This window comes from Pyrgilauda ruficollis, unplaced genomic scaffold (genome assembly GCF_017590135.1).
Source record: "Pyrgilauda ruficollis isolate IOZ18807 unplaced genomic scaffold, ASM1759013v1 scaffold137, whole genome shotgun sequence".
NCBI lineage: Eukaryota > Metazoa > Chordata > Aves > Passeriformes > Passeridae > Pyrgilauda > Pyrgilauda ruficollis.
Genome location: NW_024512210.1, coordinates 26952 through 47185, shown reverse-complemented (window position 1 = coordinate 47185; position 20234 = coordinate 26952). Strand labels below are relative to the sequence as shown.

Below are 20234 nucleotides of genomic sequence, written 5' to 3'. Positions count from 1 at the left end.
TTACAGCAGTCTCATTTAACCTTTTTTTTTTTTTTTCAAGCGTGAAATAGAACTGGATGCTTTGTAAGAAGATACATTAATTTTAGGAAACACACTGCCTGATTTCAAAGCTACTAATAAAAAGATTCCTTGTAGCATTTTAGAGGTTCTTGAGACTAATTCTGAAGCCAGAACACAACCTGCACATATTTGTGGGCAAATACTTGTGGTCTGTCTTGTCTTTCAAAAAACATCAGACCTTAAATAATTTTTTAATTTAACTTAACCATTCCAACATTTTAAAAAGCTGTGATTGTGATGCCTATGGACAGACTTCTGTATCTAGACTTTCTGAACTTGTAAGACTTCACAGTGAACTAGTTTTCGTAAATTATTATTATGTAAAAAAACAGAGCCTCCCTTTGTTTTTATTTTTAACAGCCCTCTTTACTTTTAGAGACCACTTTTTTCTTAAACATTGAAGTGAGTCACACATAAAATTATTAATAAACTTCCCTTGTGTTTCACCTTTGAGGCAAAAAGAGTCCTACAGTTTACCTTCTGAGGCACCATGTGCCATTAAAATACCATTTTTACTGTAAGTTGTACTTTAATTAAACAAATGGCCCAAATTAAAATAAAAAACAGGGCATACAACCCCTCCTTATTTTGTAAAGTACTTGTTTATGCAAGTGGCTCCATTGAAAACAGCAGGACTATTCAAGTGCACAAAGCACATGAATGAATACTGTTAAAACTGAACATTTACTACCTACAAGCTGTCAAATCTCTTGTGTAAGTTGGCAGGACTTCTCCTTCTGAATGACCCATAGAGTGGCATACAAAAGAGTTGCTCTGTCAATACTCACACTTGGGAAGCAGCTTAAATCTTTTAAACCAAGCCGCAAGCTTTCTGCACTCAGTTCTAGAAGGTGCAGCTGCTTCCTGCTGTGGTACAGGAGAGCTGCAGCACAGTTCAGGTGCTGTCTATGCCTGCCTGCAGAGATCACGGCGGGAGAAAACAGGAATACAGAAGGGATTCAGAGTGATAACTCAGGTCTTGTTAACACAGAAATGTTTCAGATTGTCAAGGAGTACGAGATAATGATGTATGTAACTCATATGCCAGTGCTGAACCTGTTTGTCTCTGTGACAGAGGAGAGAAATGTCTGTTTATACTGTTTCCTTTCCTGAACTTCCTCACTGCACTGTTGCTTGGCTTTTGTTCAGATTTTATATACTAGAACAGGTTAGAAAGTGCTGTTGGTGTTTCAAACCAAACAGTCCAGGTAACTTAAAAAAAAAGTCCTCAGGAAACTTTCATTAAACATTGGAATCATGAAATCATAGCATGGTTTGAGTAGGACGGAGCCTTTAAAGATCATCCAGTCCAGTCTCTGTGTCTGAGTCAGGTTCATCTTTCACTACATAAGGTTGCTCAACAGCCTGACCGGCCCAAGCTGGAATATTTCCTGAGATGGGGTATCCACAGCTTCTCTATGAAACCTGTTCCACCCTCCTAGCGAAGAATTTCTTCCTTATATCTAATTAAAATCTACCCAGTTTTAATTTAAAACCACTCCCACTTGTCTTATCAGTAAAGATCCTGATAAAAACTCCATCTCCAGCTCTGCTGTAATACCCCCTTTAGGCTCTGGAAGGCTGCTATGTCTCCCTCGAGTCCTCTCTTCTCCAGGCTGAACAGCCACACTCCGACCAGTCCATGTGTTTCCTGTGCTGAAAATTCAGGTGGGGTCTCATGAGAGAACAGGATCACCTCCCTCCACCTGCTGGACACATTTCCTTTTATGTGTAATAGGATACATTTGGCTTTTCGGGCCACAAGCCTACAGTGCTGACATATGTCCAATATTTCATCCACCAGTACCCCCAAGCCCTCCTTAGCAGTGGTCTTAATCTGCTAATGCCTCAATTTGTATCTCTGTTTGGGATTACCCCAACCCAAGTGCAGTTTATTGGCGGCTACCAGCCAGGCTATGCCTGGTGGGCTGCCTTGTCCGGATAGCTCAGTGGTGCTCAGCACAGCATGTCTGAACTCCCACGCAGCTGCTAGCTGCAGGCAACCTTAGAAAGGTTGTCAAATGATATCAGTTCTTTGTGATTTCAGCTCTTTAGCTTGCTAGGTGCTGCAGCAGATGCCGGGAGAGAGAGGAGAAGCGCTGTGTAAGGTTCCAAAGAATTCTTTATTGGGTTCTTCCACGAAGGTTCTCAGTGACAGTTCTTCTACTGAACTGGGCCGAATTAGGGGTTTCTAAACCTCACAGGGGTTTTGGAAATTGTCCAACAGCAAGGGTCAAGGGAAAGTGACCTATAGGCTTACAGAGAGATAAGCAGGGTCTGAAGGTGGAAGAGAGGGGCTTCTAAGGTCCAGTCATCATGACTTGGCATTTCCTAGCTCAGGCTTCTGACAGCCAAGGAGCCATTGCAGGCCCTGGGCCTGCTACAGTGCAGGACCTTGCACATGACCTTGTTGAACTTCATGGGGCTCGCACCTCTCTAGCCCATCCAGTCCCTTTGGATGGCATCCCTGCCCTCCAATGTTGTCAACCACACCACATAGCTAGGTGTCATTCACAAACTTGTAGATGGTGCACTAACTCCCTGTCTGTGTCATTAGCAAAGAAGGAGTGGACTGAAAAGTCAAAAGAAAAACATTGCATTTCAATCATTACAAATCTATATTTATACATTATCTATCATATGTGCTTTGTTGCAGTAGTCTGTGGGGAATGCAGTTTTATGTCAATTTTAGTTTAGTTTATGTTTTAGTTTATATGTGTTTTCTGTGTGTAGTGTTTAGCAGGAGCTCTTCATTGGTAACTGTAAATGTAATTCCTTGTAACACTTTACTTGAAAGAACTGTCATTACAGTATTTCTTTTTAAAGGTTATGTTTTCAGAAATCTAGATGCATTTCATTAAGAAAGAAGTATCATAAGATCAGAGGGACAGGTACCTTTCAAGATGAAATGTTCTATAGCAAACTAAACTCCTCTGAAGAAATTTATTTGTAAAATTGTTGACTTTTGCAGTTCCATAATCCCCTTCTTCAGATTATGCATATTTCAAAATGTTGGGGTTATAATTATTTTAAGAAAATTTTGTTTTTTTGATAACTAAAACAAGCAATTTATATATAAAATATTATTAATTTTAAAAATGGGTTGCTTTGTAGAAAATAAACTAATTTTCCTATGAATTGTAGAAGGTGAATGTAAAAACAGGCCAAATTTTTAATGGGGAGAATTTAAGCTACACTCTAGGAATCAGTTAAAAATTGATCAAAAAGTTATAACTAAATACTATCACACAAAGGAAACCTAAAAACTCCAGTAGTTTTGTACTTCTTTTACTAGATGAGAGTAAGAGCTGTAAGACTGGAAAGTAAACATTCAGCCTTGCTATGGTTGTGCAGAAGAAGAAAGACAATACTAATCCATGTGTAGCTGTATCAACAAGTGGATATTGTGGTTATCTATGAGCAGAAGGTGTTAGAGGAGCAATGGAGATTTTAAGTCATGGAAAGAGTAACCATTTTACCTTGAGAGAGAAAGCCAGTAAAAAAAGTGTGCTTTGCATCTCAAGTAAAGCAATCAGAAGGAAATATTTCTAACTAGTCTCGTTCTGCTGCTCTCTGGCATTTCAGTAACACTCAGTATATGGTCTATCAGTCTTCGTAAGCAAGCAGGAAGCAATAGGAGCAAGCAAGCCTCTAACCCAAGACAGCACTGCTCCTGAAACACAATGGCATCCCACAGACTTTAAAATCAAGTGCACAGCAGAAATTTGAGGAAGCTCTGCTCAACAACTGGTTATTTTTCCCTCTAGGATATATTAGAATATTAATGTGCTGTTGCAACTTACAATTACTAACATCTTGTCTGTCTAAAAACCAAAGTAATTTCAGTTTTTACCAGATTAGCCAAACTTCCTAATCCTGTGAATTTACTGATAAAATCCTGATATGATTGGTAAGTCATGGTTTTGCTTACTCAGACCATGGGACTCAGTTTGCCCGGCCTGGTTTTTCTAAGGGACTATAGGGCTCATCTGACAAAAAGATAAACTATCTTGGGTCAGGGACTTGCCAGACTAATGCAGGGAGCTTTAAATCAGATAGTCAGGGGACGGGGGCACCTATCCCTTCCAGTCTTGACATTCATGTGTCAACAATTCTAAGGGATGCCTGGAACAGTGCAAAGGCGTTCCAGGTACTCCAGCCAGTGAGTCCGTTTTATCTGGATTCTGGCTCAGACACATCTCTACAAATGCATGTAGTATGGTGAAAAAACAAGAGGAACTATAAATGTGCACAGGCCTGTGTGGATATAATACCATGGGCATGATGGAGATGTGGCTGCTATGACTGGAGCTTTTAAATTGAAGGTTTTAGTCTCTTTAGCAAAGACAGGCAAGGGATATGAGAAGGGGATGTAGCCCCCATATCAAGAACCAGCTGGAGTGTATGGAACTCTGGGGAAGGATAAGTATTCCGCCAATAAGAGCTTGTTGATGAAAAGTAGAGGGAGGGCAGGGACAAGGATGTTATAGGGGAGGTCTGCTACAGGCCACCCAATCAGGAGTATTTATGAAGCCCTCCATAGGCAAACAGAAATGGCTTCACGCTTGCAAGCCGTGGTCCTTATGGGGGGGTTTTAACCACTGTGATATCTATTGGAGGGACAGCACAGCAGGACATAATCCCTGAGGTTCCTCACATGTGTCAAGAGCAATTTCTGTACACAAGCAATTGAAGACCCAGCAAGAAGGTGCTGTACTGGACCTTGTGCTCACCAAGAGGGAAGAGCTGGTGGGGAATGCAGTGCTCCAAGGCAGCCTTGGCTACAGTGATCACAACATGGGGGGTTTCAAGAACCTCAAGGCAGTGAGGAGGGTACACAGCAAGCTCACTTCCCTGGCAGACTTTGGCCTCTTCAAGGACCTGCTGAGTACAGTCCCATGGCATAGAGCCTGGATCACAAAGGGTCCCAAGAAGGCTGGCTGAATTTCAAGGATCACCTCTTCTAAGCTCAGGAAGAATGCATCCAAGAAAGAGGAAATCAGGCAAAAATGCTAGGAGGCCCTCATGGATGGATCAGGAGATGCTGAGCAAACCCAGAGCAAAAAAAGAATCTTTCAGGAAGTGGAAATGAGGACAGGTGGCCTGAGAAGGAAACAGGGGAATTGTACAGGAAGTTAGGGACAAGGTTAGGGAAGCCAAGGCCCAGATAGAATTGGCCATGAATATTGAGGATAATAGAAAGGGCTTTTATAGATATATTGCAAGCAAAAGAAAGACTAGGGATAACTTGGACTCTCTCCAATAGGAAATAGGAGACCTGGCTATCCTGGACAAAGTTCTCTTTTCTCAGCTAGGCTGAGGTTCTCAACAACTTCTACACCTCATTCTTCAACAGCAGGTGCCCCAGCCATGCCTCCCTGGTGAAAAAAGACAAATACAGAGACTGAGAGAATGAACACCTTGAGCCCACTGCAGGAGAGGATCAGGTTCAAGACCATCTAAGGCGCCTGAATGTGCACAAGTCCATGGAACCTGAGTAGATTCATCTGTGAGCTCTAAGGGAACTGGCAGATAGTAGCTAAGTCACTATCTATCATATTTGAAAAGTCATGTCAGTGAGGTGAAGTGAGTCCCTAATGACTGGAAATAGGGAACTACAACCCTGATTTTTAGAAAGGGTAAAGCAGAAAATATGGAGACCTATAGTCTAGTCAGTCTCATCTCTGTGCCATGCAAGATCATGGAGAATTGCTGAGCCCTGGGTTGTGAGGCAACACCAGCCGCAGCACTGTAAGAGCTACCTAGACCTCCTAACCAACACCTTCACATCGCTTGTAAAGAAGAACAGTGCTTGAATCACGTGCAAACTATGGTGCTGAGTTAGCAGAGGTAACATTTGTTCTTTGTGTCCCGTTTCTTTCCACTTGCATTTCTCTTCTTTCGTTAATAGTTGTAGTTTAAAGGAGATTGGGTTTTTTTGTTTTTTCACCAAAGTGCCCAATGGCATTATTAATTCTGTGGAATCAAATTGTTTAATTGTGTGGAATTAAAGAAGGGACAGTTTCATCCCTGTATGGTCATTAAGAGAAAGAATTGTTAATTGGTAGCTTCTCACTTCTTGTTTCTGTATATACCAGCATTTCCATTTTTAAAAATAAAATTACATGGCAATCCTTATGAAGTGTTCCTTTGTATACCATACAATTATGAGGAATCTTTCATGCATAAATAGTTTAGTCTAGTTTAATCCTCTCTGAGGATGTGAACCTCCATAGCAATTACAGATTAAGTTACTGTGAAGCAAGACTACTTTGCTCTTGAATGAGTATATTTGGAGGAGTGATTAATGTGCTTTAACATTGATGTCACTCCTGTAGCTGCTTTAACTTTTCTGAGTATGTTAGACATGGCCTAAATTTAAAGCTTTCAGTATTTTTGTGTGAATAATATATTCAAAACAGAGGAAAGTGAATTTCAGTGCCAATGTGGAGACTTGGACTTTGAGAATATTTGAATACATTTGGCCGTGGAAACAGTATGGGTTTATGACTAGAATTCTGGCACAGTATATCTTATAATTTCTCTCTTTATTACCATTATGATTTCATGGCCATAGCAAGAATTCAAATCTCATTTCTGTTGTCATTCCCTGTGGCTGACTTTGCCATCTCCTCATAAAGGCCTTCTTGTCCTTTACTTCCCAAAAAACTGAGCGGAACATCGGAGAGGAAAAAAGTTTATTGCATCAGATGGGTAATTTGACTCCCCATCACAGATCAAGATGTACTCTAATTTTTTTCAGATGTTGTACAATGAGTATGTGTTGGTGCTGCCCCACAATACTTGTAATACAAGTAGTATGGGAAGAGGCTATAGATGGACATAGATGGGTGAAGAAGTAGAAGAGATAATATTGCTCAGTTCACCAGCTAAAATAAAATTAATCAGCTATTGAGTTTCAATTCAATTTTTTTTGAATAGTAGAGCTCTGTGTGTGTGCACGCTCTCCTCAGCACTGCCACTCCTGAGAACAGACAGTGGAAGCAGCAGGCTTGCAGTGCCAGTTGCACTTTGGGCAGGGAAATCCCCTGCTCCTCCATTGGCTGTTTCCTACCACTGTTGCTGCAAAATCAGGTCTAGTCACTGGCATTTCAGCCTGCTTTCAAACAAAGTGCAGCAGTTACTATGATTGTAACATTTCATGGTGGTAAAAAGGAGGAGATTTTTCATTAATAAAAGGCAGAACTTCTACTCACAGCATTTCCCCATCTGTGCCATGTCAAGACATGAGAGTTATACCTTGCATATTTTAAGAATATTGTATTAAAAGAGATGGGAATTTTGTAAAATAAAAAAAAAGAAAGTGTAACAATGATCATGTTACCTAACCTATTCCATAAGCTTTAAAAGGTATACTGTTGTGCATTGTTTTGGGCGGGGGGGCACCGCGGGGTGTCCCCAGAGGGCTCCCTACACTGTGAGTTGGCTGGCAGCAGCAGGCAGGGAAGGAGACTCCACACAGCTTCTGAGAGTGCTAATTAGATGAGGGTTTATTGGGGGTCCCATCCCCGGGAACAGCATGGCTACTGAGGGAGACGGGGGAAGGGGGAGGGGGAAAGAGGGAGAGGGCCTAGGGAATGGAAGGGCCAAGAGGGGAGGGGAAGGGCTAAGAGACGAGAAAGGCTAAGAGAGCGACTGGTCTCACTAGCACGGCTTAAGCGGGAGATTGAAGTGGGCACGGAATCAGACTTGGGCCAATGGGATTACAGATACATGATGGTTCAGGGCAGGACCACAGGCTTGGGATATACCATACATTTCAGAGGGGTGAGACAGAGCGTACCATTTAAATAAAATGCAATACTACATCTTACCCTTTTTTTGTTAGAAAGATAAAGAGAAATATGATAATTAACAATTTAAAAAATGAAACAGTAATTATACTGTTTTGTAACATTAAAATAAATACAATTGCAGTGAGGATTATGTTTTAAACAGTTCATTTGATTTGATGTTTGCTTTTGGCGGTAGGCAGCAAAGATAGAATGAGCATTTAATTGTAATAAACCTGTAATAAACAGGTTATGTGGGTCCATATTGCAGATCTTAAGCGAATTTAAAGCATGGGTAAGTGCATAAGGGCTTCAGCCTTTGGCACTAAGCTCATATAAGCAATTATGATTCCGCAGTCTAATACTGTCTGAACCCTTGCTATTAAAGAAACAATCCAAAACCGCTTCTCGTCGGATCTACTCTTGTGACCTGACAGGCCCCTGCTTTCTAAAACTGAAAACAGGACAATGTGCAATATGAGCACACACAAACTAGAAAAGCGTAATTGTAAAAACTACTTCATGGGGACGGGAAGGAGGTGGAGAGAGGACAGGTATTGGATAAGAATGATAATAAGGTTAGAGGGTTTTAGGATAAAAGTTCTAACTGACGAGGTCTTTTCAGCTAGAACAAGTGGATAGGTAACTGGGGAGGTTACGGGGAGCCAGGGACTCTGTGAAAGAAAAACCTTTTTGGGGTACCCTGCGCCTTCAAGTGGTTTGCTCCCGGTGATCTACCCAAAATAAGGAAAAAAGGGGTATGGATTGCAGAGACGGATATTATCCTGCTCTTGGAATAACAGGGGAAGGAGATCATAAAGTAGAATTTGCAATTCAGTGAAATGTTGAGGGTTAGCCAAGTGGCTGCAGTGCGGGGTTTAGAAGGATGGAGTGGATTCCCGGGAGTTTATGAGGAGGGTGGGTTAAGGATGGAGTTAGAGAGAAGGAGCAGCTAGGGGAGAGAAAGACCGAGGAAGGAGGTCAAAGAACTGAGGAAAACAATTTTGGGAAGGTGCGGGGCTCAGGCAAAGCTGAAAACTGCATCTTCGTGGTCTGGTGTCTCCCCCGCAGAAACTGGTGGGCTTGGGTTCCTTCTTTCGCCACTGCTGTGGTCCAGGACATCGGCTGCTGGGGCTCGGCGATCCGCACGGCCCGCCTGGTCTGCGGCCCCTGCTCCCCCGCCACCTGCAGGTGGGGGGCGGCAGGCTCGGCCCTGTCACGGTGGCGGCTCCCAGCGAGCGGTGGCTCCGAGCAACCACATGGCGGCCACGTGGCGCGGTGCTGCGAACGGTGGGCTGGGTGCACTCCATGTGGCTTCTCTGGGTGCTGGGGCAGCGGCGGGCTGGCAGCAGCGGTGTCTCGCAGGGTCTTTGCGCAGTGGTGGAGGGACCACCTGGGGCCATGGCTGCAGCCCCGTACTGCCGCCCCACAGTGCCGAAGGCAGCGGGGAAGCGGTGTTCCGCTGGGTTCTGCGCTGTGCTGGCACGGTCCATTTTCGTCTCAGGGCTGTCAGTGCTCTCGCCGAACACTGGGCACCAGTATACACGTAGTTAACTACAGTATTAAAAAGTTCACAAGCATAATAGAACGTCAGTCTCTCAGCATACAAGAATTACTTATTTTTACCTAGATTTTCAACGGCATGTTCAGTTCAGTATTGTGGGCGCTTGTACGGACTTCACATTTTTGTACAATTACCAGTGTCCTGAATCAAGTGCTGAGGACTGAGTATTCTTTAAATGTTTAAAGCATTAGCAAGGTTCTCATACTGACCTACTAAGGTACCCATATGTAAAACAACTTTCTTCTTAACTGAATGATTATGTAGGAACCTGTTTCCTATTATCTGTGTTTCACTAATAGAGAGGTTTTAATGTAAGTGTACATGTTAGTGATATAATGGTTGCTCTGTTACCTGTTAAGACATAGTTTTCACAAACACAGAACATCTCTGGTTTGTATGTATATAGATGTTATCTAAACATTTCTGGTTTGTATGTATATAGATGTTATCTAAACATCTCTGGTTTGTATGTATATAGATGTTATCTCATTACCAAGGGCTAAAGCCCTTGGTAATGAGATAACATTGTTACAACCTTAAAGGCCTAACCCCCTCCCAGTGCCATGGGTTTTTTGGGTTTTTTTTGCAGACAGGTTGTTGGTGCTGCTGGAGATATTACTGTTACTCTATGTGTGATTAAACAGTGAAAAAATGTGGACCGCCATATTTAAAATGGAAATAGAAAAGTAAAACCAATCAAAATGTAAAATGTGTAGAATAGATGAGCTGTAAAATAGCAGAGCAGCTATCAGACACTATTATTATAAAGTAACATCCATGCTCCCCCTCCATACTGATAGTATTGAATTAAAACCAGGAAACTACATGACATACTGGATAGCAACAATTGTACTTATTTTTCTTCTGTGCCTTTTTAAACTTTATAAGTTCTGATGTGAATTTAAGCGATAAAGAAAAACAGCCATAAAGCAAAATGTATGAAAGACATTGATGCACATTTAAGTGCTTTTGAAAATCTTCATGGAATTTAGATAACTCTGAATTTCCAGAAAGACCTAGGGCCATCAAACAACAAGGATGTCAATAAAGAATTAAGAGAATTAGTAGATCTTTCAGGGCAAACATGCAGGTGTTATTGAACTCTATTGATGCATTTTACTTTACCCATCACTTGACTGGTTCACTTTTTTGATAGCAGAGATGTGAATCAGTACAATTAAATAAATGCTGACTTTTTTATTGTAAGAAGCCTTTTTGTTATGTTTAAACATCATGGGAATGGAACAACTATTTTTTTTCTTGAACCAGGGCCATCTTGAGCAATGTTCTCATAAGGCATTCTCCAAGGAGTACTGAGTGGAGACACTGCCCCAAGGATTAAAATGACTACGTAAAGGCTTTGCTGGAAGACCAAAGTAATTGAACTTTGGATGAGTTGGTTTTGAACTGGGATATGCTACTTACCTGCCATGGTGGACAAGGGATTTAAACAACTGGGTTAAATGAAACTATAGAAGTAGGGTTTGAGTCAGGAGTTGTATTTGCCTTTTTTTGTAACATATTAGGAGTGTTGAGATTTGCTTATGAAGAATGGAAAACAGTAGACTTATTAGGCCTGCTTTTCTGGTATTACTTTTTTATCTTAAGAGTGAAGCTTTGCTGAAGTGAATGAGAGTACATAATGTTTAATTCAATGTACAGCTAACAAACTAAGTTTTACACTACATCAATTATACCTAGGCTATATATCATGGGATGGTTTATTAGTGCTTTCATAAATTATTTGACATTTCTAGTCTGGGTGTTGGAGATAAATGCAGTGTGTTCCTGCAGCTGATCCTGTGCTTCTACCACTGGAAGGAATCTAAAGATTTGGAAGGATCACAGCACCATACTCTCTTGAGTTTTGTGATTTATGCAAGAATTTTTATTCTCTCAATCACAATGGTACCTGCACTTATTTCAAATATCTCCCTTGATCAACAATGACTAGCAGGGATTGTTAAAGCAGATTAAACTGTTGGACATTAAACCTTGCTAATGCTGATTAAAGCTGGACACTTACCTGAGCCAGGCAGCACAGTGCAGAGAATACTGACTTACATTGTGGATTCTAGCTCCACACAGGAAGCTACTGCATCATCCCAGACCACAAGGCCACATCACAGAACAACTGCGCTGAAGTTATTAACCCCTGTCTTTCAGTACATAGTAAACCTCATGCAAGATTTATCTGTTTGGCTGTGGAACTCTAGCAGTGCAAAACTGTCTCTGAAACAAATTTAGCTGAGATCCTAGCAAAGAGAATAAATTGTTCACCATGCTTCTAGAGCATTCATTGGGCGCTATGAATGAGGTGCTTTGCCTCATCTGCCCGGTAGGTATGTAGCAATTGCAAGTGTCTGAGAGTCCTCTAAAGCAGTTGGCAGCACCCGCCTAATGCTTGTTTTTCTGAGTATTTTCCTTTTTTTTTACAACTAGTACTTTGTTGACAATATTTCAGGAGCTTTGGGTTACATTTGTGCTGTGAAAGAGAGTAACAAGAATGTGAAGATCTCTACTAATTTATCTGTGTCTCTACAGTATTTTATTTGCAGACATTGTGGGATTCACTAGTTTGGCATCACAGTGTACTGCCCAAGAGCTGGTGAAGCTGCTGAATGAACTTTTTGGAAAATTTGATGAATTAGCTACAGTAAGTACAACCCTGTTATTTCAATTTAATTTACATTTCCTTCTGAAAAATGATTAATGAGTTATACATGTTAGAAATCTGTAAGAGACTGATTTAGTCCCACATGCCTTGAATTTCTAAAGCTTCAATCTTTTTTTAATATTCTAGAGAAAAGACAATCTCTTTTAATGGTTTAGGAAAGAAGTGTGAGTACTATTTTTAAATATACTTTTCTTCCCCTTTCATGCAGTCCATCAGTATTCTTCATTGGTTTTGTTTGTACAAAACAGAGAAAAATTTTCAATATTTACATTTTTATTCTTCATCCAAAAAAATCAGAACAATGGAAAATATTAATATTGGCAGTATGGCATAAAACTTTCTGTGATAATAGGAGGCTAGAGAGTAAAATTCATCCTTCACAGAGAGCACTCCTTAAAACAGAAATGATGGTAGCTTTTCAGAGTGGTTATTGTAGGCAAAATAGGATCCATGTAATAAATTGATGCCTATGTTTTTGTTGTTGCACTTACATTGAGCTAGATTCCCCAAGGAAGAGAAAATGAGAGAAATGTTCCTTGTCTATAACTCCAAGCAGCCTAATTTGACAAGAACCATTGGATGGGAAATGAGAGGAATTGCTGTGCCAGAAAAAGTCATACATCTTGTTTCAAATTACATTCAACAAGAGGTTGAAAATGTCTTCCCCTGAACAAAGCAAAACTTCATCAAATCTATCTTATTTGCCAGCTGTCCTTAAAACCTTCATTGCAGAGAAGTAACTCTTCCACATAAATTACACTCCTCTACTGTCTAGCTATTCTGTCTTCAGACTCCATGAAGCAGCCTAAAGAAAATATTTGTTTAGGTCCTCGACACAAATAGCATCCACATTTTTTCAGTCCAAACTCACTTCTCCTTGATGCAGTCTTCCACATGAGAGACCTAAAGTATGTGAACATTTTGCATCTAAATCTCCCTCTTGATAAACAGCTCTTAAGAACCCCAAGGAGAAAGAAACCTTCTGCTCCACAAGGTCCTAGGGTTGAGAAAGACCTATTCTTAGTTAAGTGGGTTATCCTTTGATGGAGTGCTATGTTCTGATTTGCACTAGATGTTCAAGTCGTAACAGAAAAAAACTCGTGTGTTCCCTTTTTTCCAAGAAAAGCAGAAGATTAATTTAGATGCTTAGTAGAGGTGCAATGGAATCCTAGGGGGTTTAGGGATGAATTTTTGAAAACAATTCATTACTGCAACTACTGGCAGTATCTCATAGAGAGCACAGGTCCTCAGTCCAGTGTACTTCACAGATTATGCCTTAGAAATAAAAGTGAACTTCCATTTAGATAGTCATTTGCAAGAGCTTAAATAGTTTAAGTTCAAATATTCTCCTTACTTTGATTGCATTTTAATTATATGTCAACCAGACATCTAATAAGCTCTTTTAAAACTTACAGTGCTGTCATTTGTGGAGTCTTTATACCATGCAATACAGAGCCATGTAACAAAAGGGAAGTACTGTAATATAACACAAGATCACATATGTGCACACAGAAATACATAAGCCTATGATGTGTCATGGCCCTGAAGCCAGAGAAATGGCTGCCCTACCGTGGTTGCTGCCTTAGCCATGGCTGAGTGCTGCCAGCTGAGGGTGTCAGTGACACCAGAAGGCAGGTACCAGGCAGATGCCAGCCTTTTATGCAAGGTCGGTTGTTGGTCATGGAAGAAGCAGTTTGGAGATCACAGAAGAGAATAAAAAGACTTAGTTTTTCTGTTCAGCCTGCAAGGATTCTTTTTCAAATTTACAGAAAGAAATCTCACAGTTTCTTTCAGGTATGTGAGGAAGATTTGCTCCTTAGGAGTACTTCTAGTTTAGAGTGTGCTTCACTGAGGTGTGGTTAAGGACAGACATACAAGCTTTCCTTAGTGCCTTGTGATGTGATTGGGGGAGACCTGTAATTGTGTCTTCTGCAGTCAGAGAAATGTGCTGAGAAATACAGGTTTTCAGAAGGATTCTAATCTCTTGGTTAAAGCAGCTTCTAGGTATTCACTATTAGGTCAAAAGAGAGGACTGGGCTGATTTTAAAACTGTGCTGTGCTTGAGTATTCAGAATGATTAAGGAGGAAATTGCAGAGATTTTAAAGAGTGTAACAGTGATAGGTAGGGTCCCTGTGATTACTAAAGTGCAATCTGTGTGTGCCTGCTGCTGTTTGTATGCTGCTGTTTCTTGGGAAGCAATGCCAGGCGGAAGGTGCAGTTTATGACTACCTTTCTTGAAAAAATTGCCCTGTCTTAAAAATATAAAGAAATTTAAAAGAATCCCCAATACCACTGTGGAAAGTGTAATAAGTATAAGACAGCATATATTTGTTGGGAAGCCTCAAGATGGATCTTGACATTTTGACACATGGACACATTGTAGAAATAGTGAGTCTTTGCTTTTTTACAGTATAGTTCAGCTAAAATTTGTCTTTCTCGCATTTAGAAGCTGGTTTATGTTTTTTGTATTAGTAATTTCTCTCTTTCCATATACTATTTCTTTGGATGTTTTTTTGTTTGTGGTTTTTGGGGTTTTGTTTTGTAAGGCACATAGTTTTGCTCTCTTTGAAATGCTACCTTTTTTTTTTTTAAATCTCAATAGCTTCAGATATAGTTACAACTCATGATAGGGAGTTCTGAAAGCGAACCTTAGGTTTCAGTATAAAGTCATTCAATTCTTTGAAAATATACTTTAGCATTCTGTTAGTAAAGAGGGGGAAAAAAAATCTTGATCTTACTATTTCCTCCTAGAATTCATTTGTACTTTTTTCATGTCCTTTCATGTCTATTCACATCTAGAGAAAGTATGTTTTTTTAAACACTTATCTTGCATACATTATTTTACCTTGCAAATCACTGAGTCTTTGAGTGCTAGGGAAGAGACAAGCAGAGTGCAGTACATAAAAACATAAAATATCTTGAGCTGGCAGGGATCCATAGAGATCATCAAATCAAAAGCCCTGCTCCTTCAGTACTACCTAAAACTAAACCACATGGTGAGCATTGTCCAGCTGCTCCCTGAAAATGATGGCATGATTTTTTGTTTTCTTTTTCACAATAGCATTGTTTGGTTTCTTACAGAAACAGTCTTAGGTAATCCTATAGGATTTGTGGTCTCCTCAGGAACTTTTGAGTCCTAATGCCAACTTCAATCACTTCGAAGGAATGCAAGTCTCAAAAATATAAACAAAAATGAGTGTCATTATATTAGTATCCTTGCAGGAGTGTGACTTCATCCTAGACCAGCATCAGAGAACCCACATGGGAAGGTGCTATTATAAATACCTCAGAGTTCATTTGTATGTCTGCTTAATGATGTTTTGTAATGTGACTGTCTTTAGGCATTGATACAAGCATTTTTGGTAAGTTTGTCTGTGCAAGGATTCCCTTAGGACATAACTGTAACAAGGCACCTTCCTGAACATAGAGTTGGTGAAGTTTCTCATAAGGCCCATGAATAGTTCAGCTTGAAAGGATTGATTTCTATTGGATTTTTTCTGCTGCTCAGGCTTAATTTACTTAGTTCTGGCTGTTACTCTGAAGTTTTTTGGTTTCCTCCCATTAAACAAGAGTAGCTTTGTGCAGTCTCAGATTTGGCCCTGCTGATATCATCCTGCATTACATATTATTAATAAATGCTTCAAGCAATTGATCTTTCAATGAGGTCTTCAGATGCCTTGCAATCAACCTTTGATACTATAGCTAGCTTTCAGTTTGTCATTCTTCAGTTTACTTTTAAGAGTGACAAATTTTAATGAGATATAATCACTTGCATTATGCTGTCATGGTCAAAGCTCTATTAAGTTTTGATGCAGTTTAGATATGTCCTAAATATTTTACTTGTAATATGTCATCTTAATAGAAAAGAGGAGGCAGTTCTATAGCATCCTGAATTTTAATGAAAAAGGTTTGATTTTCAGAGAAGTTTCTATTTTCTTTAATTGCTTTTTTCTCTGGTGTATTTTTTTTCACATACTTCCTGCATCTAGTCTACATGGAGAATTAATTATTTGTCTTTAGAGATTCAGATATTTCCCTTTAAGCATCCATCTTTCTGCATCTTGGAATTTGAAGACTTTTCATTTACAAGCTGACAAGGATAAAAGAATTTTAGTTGTTTTTCACAGGACATCACTAGAAGAGGTTTTTAATATTCTGAATGAAAGTTCTTATTTCTTCACACTACTTTTGGTATCTCATCTATTAAGCAGACTGATACCACTTCCTTGTTCTTTCCATTACAGTTATGTATACCTCCAGGCTTTGTCAGGCTGAATCTATTTTTATTTCTTTCCATTTTAATTTAGTTTCTTTCCCTGATTGTCTTCTTAGCATTTAACAATTTTTACTTTGCATATTTCAACATTACTGAAGTGTCTCTTGCTACCAGTTCAAGCTCAAAGGTACTGAACTGAAAAAAACTTTTTCTGAGCCGTAGGCAAAGAATCAGTAGATAATATTTTTAATCAGCTTGTGTGTTTTTTATCTGTGTCAAGAACAGTTAGTTCTTTGCTGAGCATTGAACTAGATTTCCCTAGAAGTAATCACTCTAAAAAATTGTTTACATTGCATCTGTAGAATGCTTTTAATTTATATTAAGATAATTATGATGTATTTTTAAAATACAAAATAAACTGTGTTTTGTGGACTGTTTAAGATGGGAAAATTAGTGCTGGAAAGCATAAGTATAAACTTACAGCATGTAACCCTTCTTTGTGAAAATTTCTGGGCACTGGGAGGCAGGATACTTATAAATGCTAATTTTAAGAAGAGTTGTCTCAGTTTCTCTTGAAAGTCAGCACAGACACAGGATCCCACTGAGGCAGATCACCACATAAGTTTAAATCCAGTTCTGAACAGCCAGATGTCTCCTGGAGAGACCTAAGGAAGTAAACTTTCTTAAAGGAAAGTGTTCTTAATCAATATGCCTTAATGCTATAGGATCAGGGAATAATGATGTGTGCATGAAGTGAAGCTGAAGTAAGTGTTTGGGAACAATTTTCAAGGGAAAAAACTGACATTGCACACTTTAAGTACAGTAGGAACATAGAGATAGGCAAAATCCCCAGAGAGTAGGTCTTGCCTATTATACAGTTTATTTTAGATAAGAGGATATTGTGCTTGGTATGCTAATTCTTTGTCACAATTCTTATCATAATTTGTATGCTTGTAGTAAATTACCAAGTTGTTCCTGAGTTTGTATACTGCAAATCTGAAATTTGCATATTTGTATAGGACTGTATTGGATTGTTCCCATCAGTCTCAGGTGCTTGAAGTGTAGGCATATGTACTGACACTTATTGTTTTGACCTGTTGTGCAGTTAGCATAGAGAAAACTGTTTCTGGAATCTGGAAAAATAACCATTTCCTGAAATTTAGAGCTTAATTTTTCAGCATTTTATAGTGTATTTGTTTTAGGCTTGCTTCTCCTGGAATGTATCTTCATCAAAAGACAGAATCTGAAAGGATAATGAAACCTAGGAAGGAGACAAGCATGTGTGTCAGTCATGATGATTGTATAAAATATTCTTGCTAAAATCCTTTTTCATTTCCAAGTAAATTAATGTATATGATTGTTGCACAGGTTTTCACTCTCCAGAATGAAAAACATTTTAATATTCTAGTTTTGTAAAATTATACTCCATGTGAAGTAAGGAAAGAATTTATTGTAGGAATGAAAATGCAGACAAAATTTAGGTCATTTTAGATCAGCATATATAAATACCAGTAAAATTGAGGGAAAGCATTTGAAACTAATGTTGTCCTTTTTATAGCTGTCCTGAATAATTCTACATTTGTTCATGCATAATGTGACTCCAGTGATGGTAGATAATTTTAAATGACTTCACAAACACATTACTAAATTAAAAGCTTATAAATGCTCACCTGGGGATGGACAGCTTTCCCCAGTCAGAGCCTATCAAGTAATTTTCTGTGGTACTTCCTATACTTCCTATACGTCATTTATTTTCTTTTCATATTTTCTGTCACTGTAGAAACTCTTCTTTCTAAATCCTGCTAACCCTTATTGCAATAAGTATGTCTCCATTACTCTGCTAAATTCAGCTCTGTGGAGTATTGCAGTTAGCTCATTCTCAAGACTTTTCATGTTGGGACTAGCAGATGTAAAAGAGCTAGTGTTAGTTATAAAGCTACTATTTGCAGGATTTATTAAATTAAAAGGTTATTAAAATAGTTGTTTCAGTTTTTAAACATACACTTCAAAACCTGAGGGGAAAATGCTAAAATATGTATGTAGTAATTTAGAGGGTTCAATTGAATTTTCTAATGGGCTGGACAGCTTTCATAAGTAGATTATCACTATTGGCACACTGCAGTATAATAGAGCTGGTGGTAATGTCCTTGTCCCTTCATTACACTTAGGATTTGACTATGAAGTTTATGGGAGAAGATGGTTTCAATAATATCTCACATTGCGGCCCACATTAATATACTTATTAAAATAGATTTGGATGCTACTCAGAGAAACCATGTTGCTAGATCTCTTTTGTTTTACTGACAAAAAATGAAATATGACAAGTGAAATTCTCTGTCATTAATGGAAGTTGCAGATGGTAACTGCAGATGAGTAAACTGCATCCAGCTCGGGGGTTCTCAGCACAAGAGAGACCAGGATCTCTTAGAGTGGGTCCAGAAGACGGTAACAAAAATGATCAGAGGACTGGAATATCTCTTCTGTGAAGAAAGACTGGGAGCATTCCCTGGAGAAGAAGGCTCCAGGGAGATCTTAATGTAGCCTTTCAATATATAAAAGGAGGCTTATAAAAAAAGTCAGCAAGGACTTTATCAGGGTCTGTAGGACAAAGGGGGAAAAAGGTTTTAAACTAAAGTTTAAAAGTTTTTAACTGAAAGTTTCAAAGGGGTATAGAGGTAGAGTTCTAAAGAGTTTTTCATGCCAATCTAAACCCATGTTTTCCTCTTTTTCTGCACCTAGCTGTGTCTTATGAGAATACTGCTACAGTCTAGGAGACATTCACTCAGTTGTAATTTCCATGGAATGCTTTCAGTTTTGTTTTTATCTAAAGCTCTTTGATGCACAAAACTGTTACAGCTAAGGGAAAAGAAATAGAATTTTTTTTTTATGTTTCACTTAACTTTAGAAGAGAATGAAATACATTAAAAAAGTGTAAATGACAAAAAATGTAAAATGATTACTTACAAAGAACCTCTTCCTGTCATCATGCGCTGAACTTAATAAATTGATGCAGCATTGCTTAGTTACATTATATAGCCTTCCAACTAACACAATTTCTTTTAAGACCTTGGAAAGGGGTGAATTATCCTTCACAATTTCCAAAACAGCTAAACACTATGCTATGTTCTCCCAAAGGCACTTGGAGCAGTAAGTCAGTCACTATATCTCTGCTTAAAGGAAGGAGTGGAGTAGTGATGCCAGAAATAGTTATCAACACCCAGATATTTTCTACCAGTCTACATTCAAATCTTTTGGAGAGGGGGAGCTCAAAACTAGAGTCTGGCCTACAGCTACCTGGCTGAGCCACTTTGGTTAGTACTGCAGAGAATGAATATTAAAATTTGCCTTTTCCCATGTGCTGTGTATATATGCAAGATGGTGTAAGTAAATTTGCAGAACTGTGTGCCTGCATGTCATACGTGCACATCTTCACATATGTATGGACGGATGCGTATATGATAGCTAACATATAGGCTTTTATGATTTTGTTCCAACCTAATAAACAACTGTAATGGAATTGAATAGAGACATAATTTCATCCTCAGAGGATGTAGCAGAAGATATAATTTCTGCAAGTCTTTTGCATGTGCACACACATATGTAGTAAATGATAATTTCTAGAGTGATTCAAAGCTTTCTAATCCAATTTTCTACTAAGATTAATAGCATTTTGGCAGAAAGTGCTATAAATACTAAATATGCTGCACATACTATAACATTGGAAATAAGATGCAGTAGTAACAGTGGTAAATCCTATTTTGTCCTCTCTCAAGACCACTTAGGAAGCAAAATGAAGTTCTAGGTTTGTGAAGAGAGATAAATGAGGATTGCATTTTTCATCATTCTTTTTTGTCTTCAGGGAGCTTTAGATATGCTTTGAGTATTTTCCCCCAGTAGTCATTTTATGCAGCAGTAACTAAGAA

At 39.0% G+C, this 20234-nt stretch overlaps 1 protein-coding gene across 1 annotated transcript in view; it reads left to right on the top strand.

The window, feature by feature from the left end:
- Positions 1–20234, top strand: part of LOC121349260 (adenylate cyclase type 1-like) — a 106371-nt gene that overhangs the window by 68975 nt on the left and 17162 nt on the right. The window contains exon 4 of the mRNA XM_041459503.1: positions 11962–12073. Within this exon, the coding sequence (XP_041315437.1) occupies positions 11962–12073 (112 nt within the window). The remainder of the gene's footprint in view (positions 1–11961; positions 12074–20234) is intronic.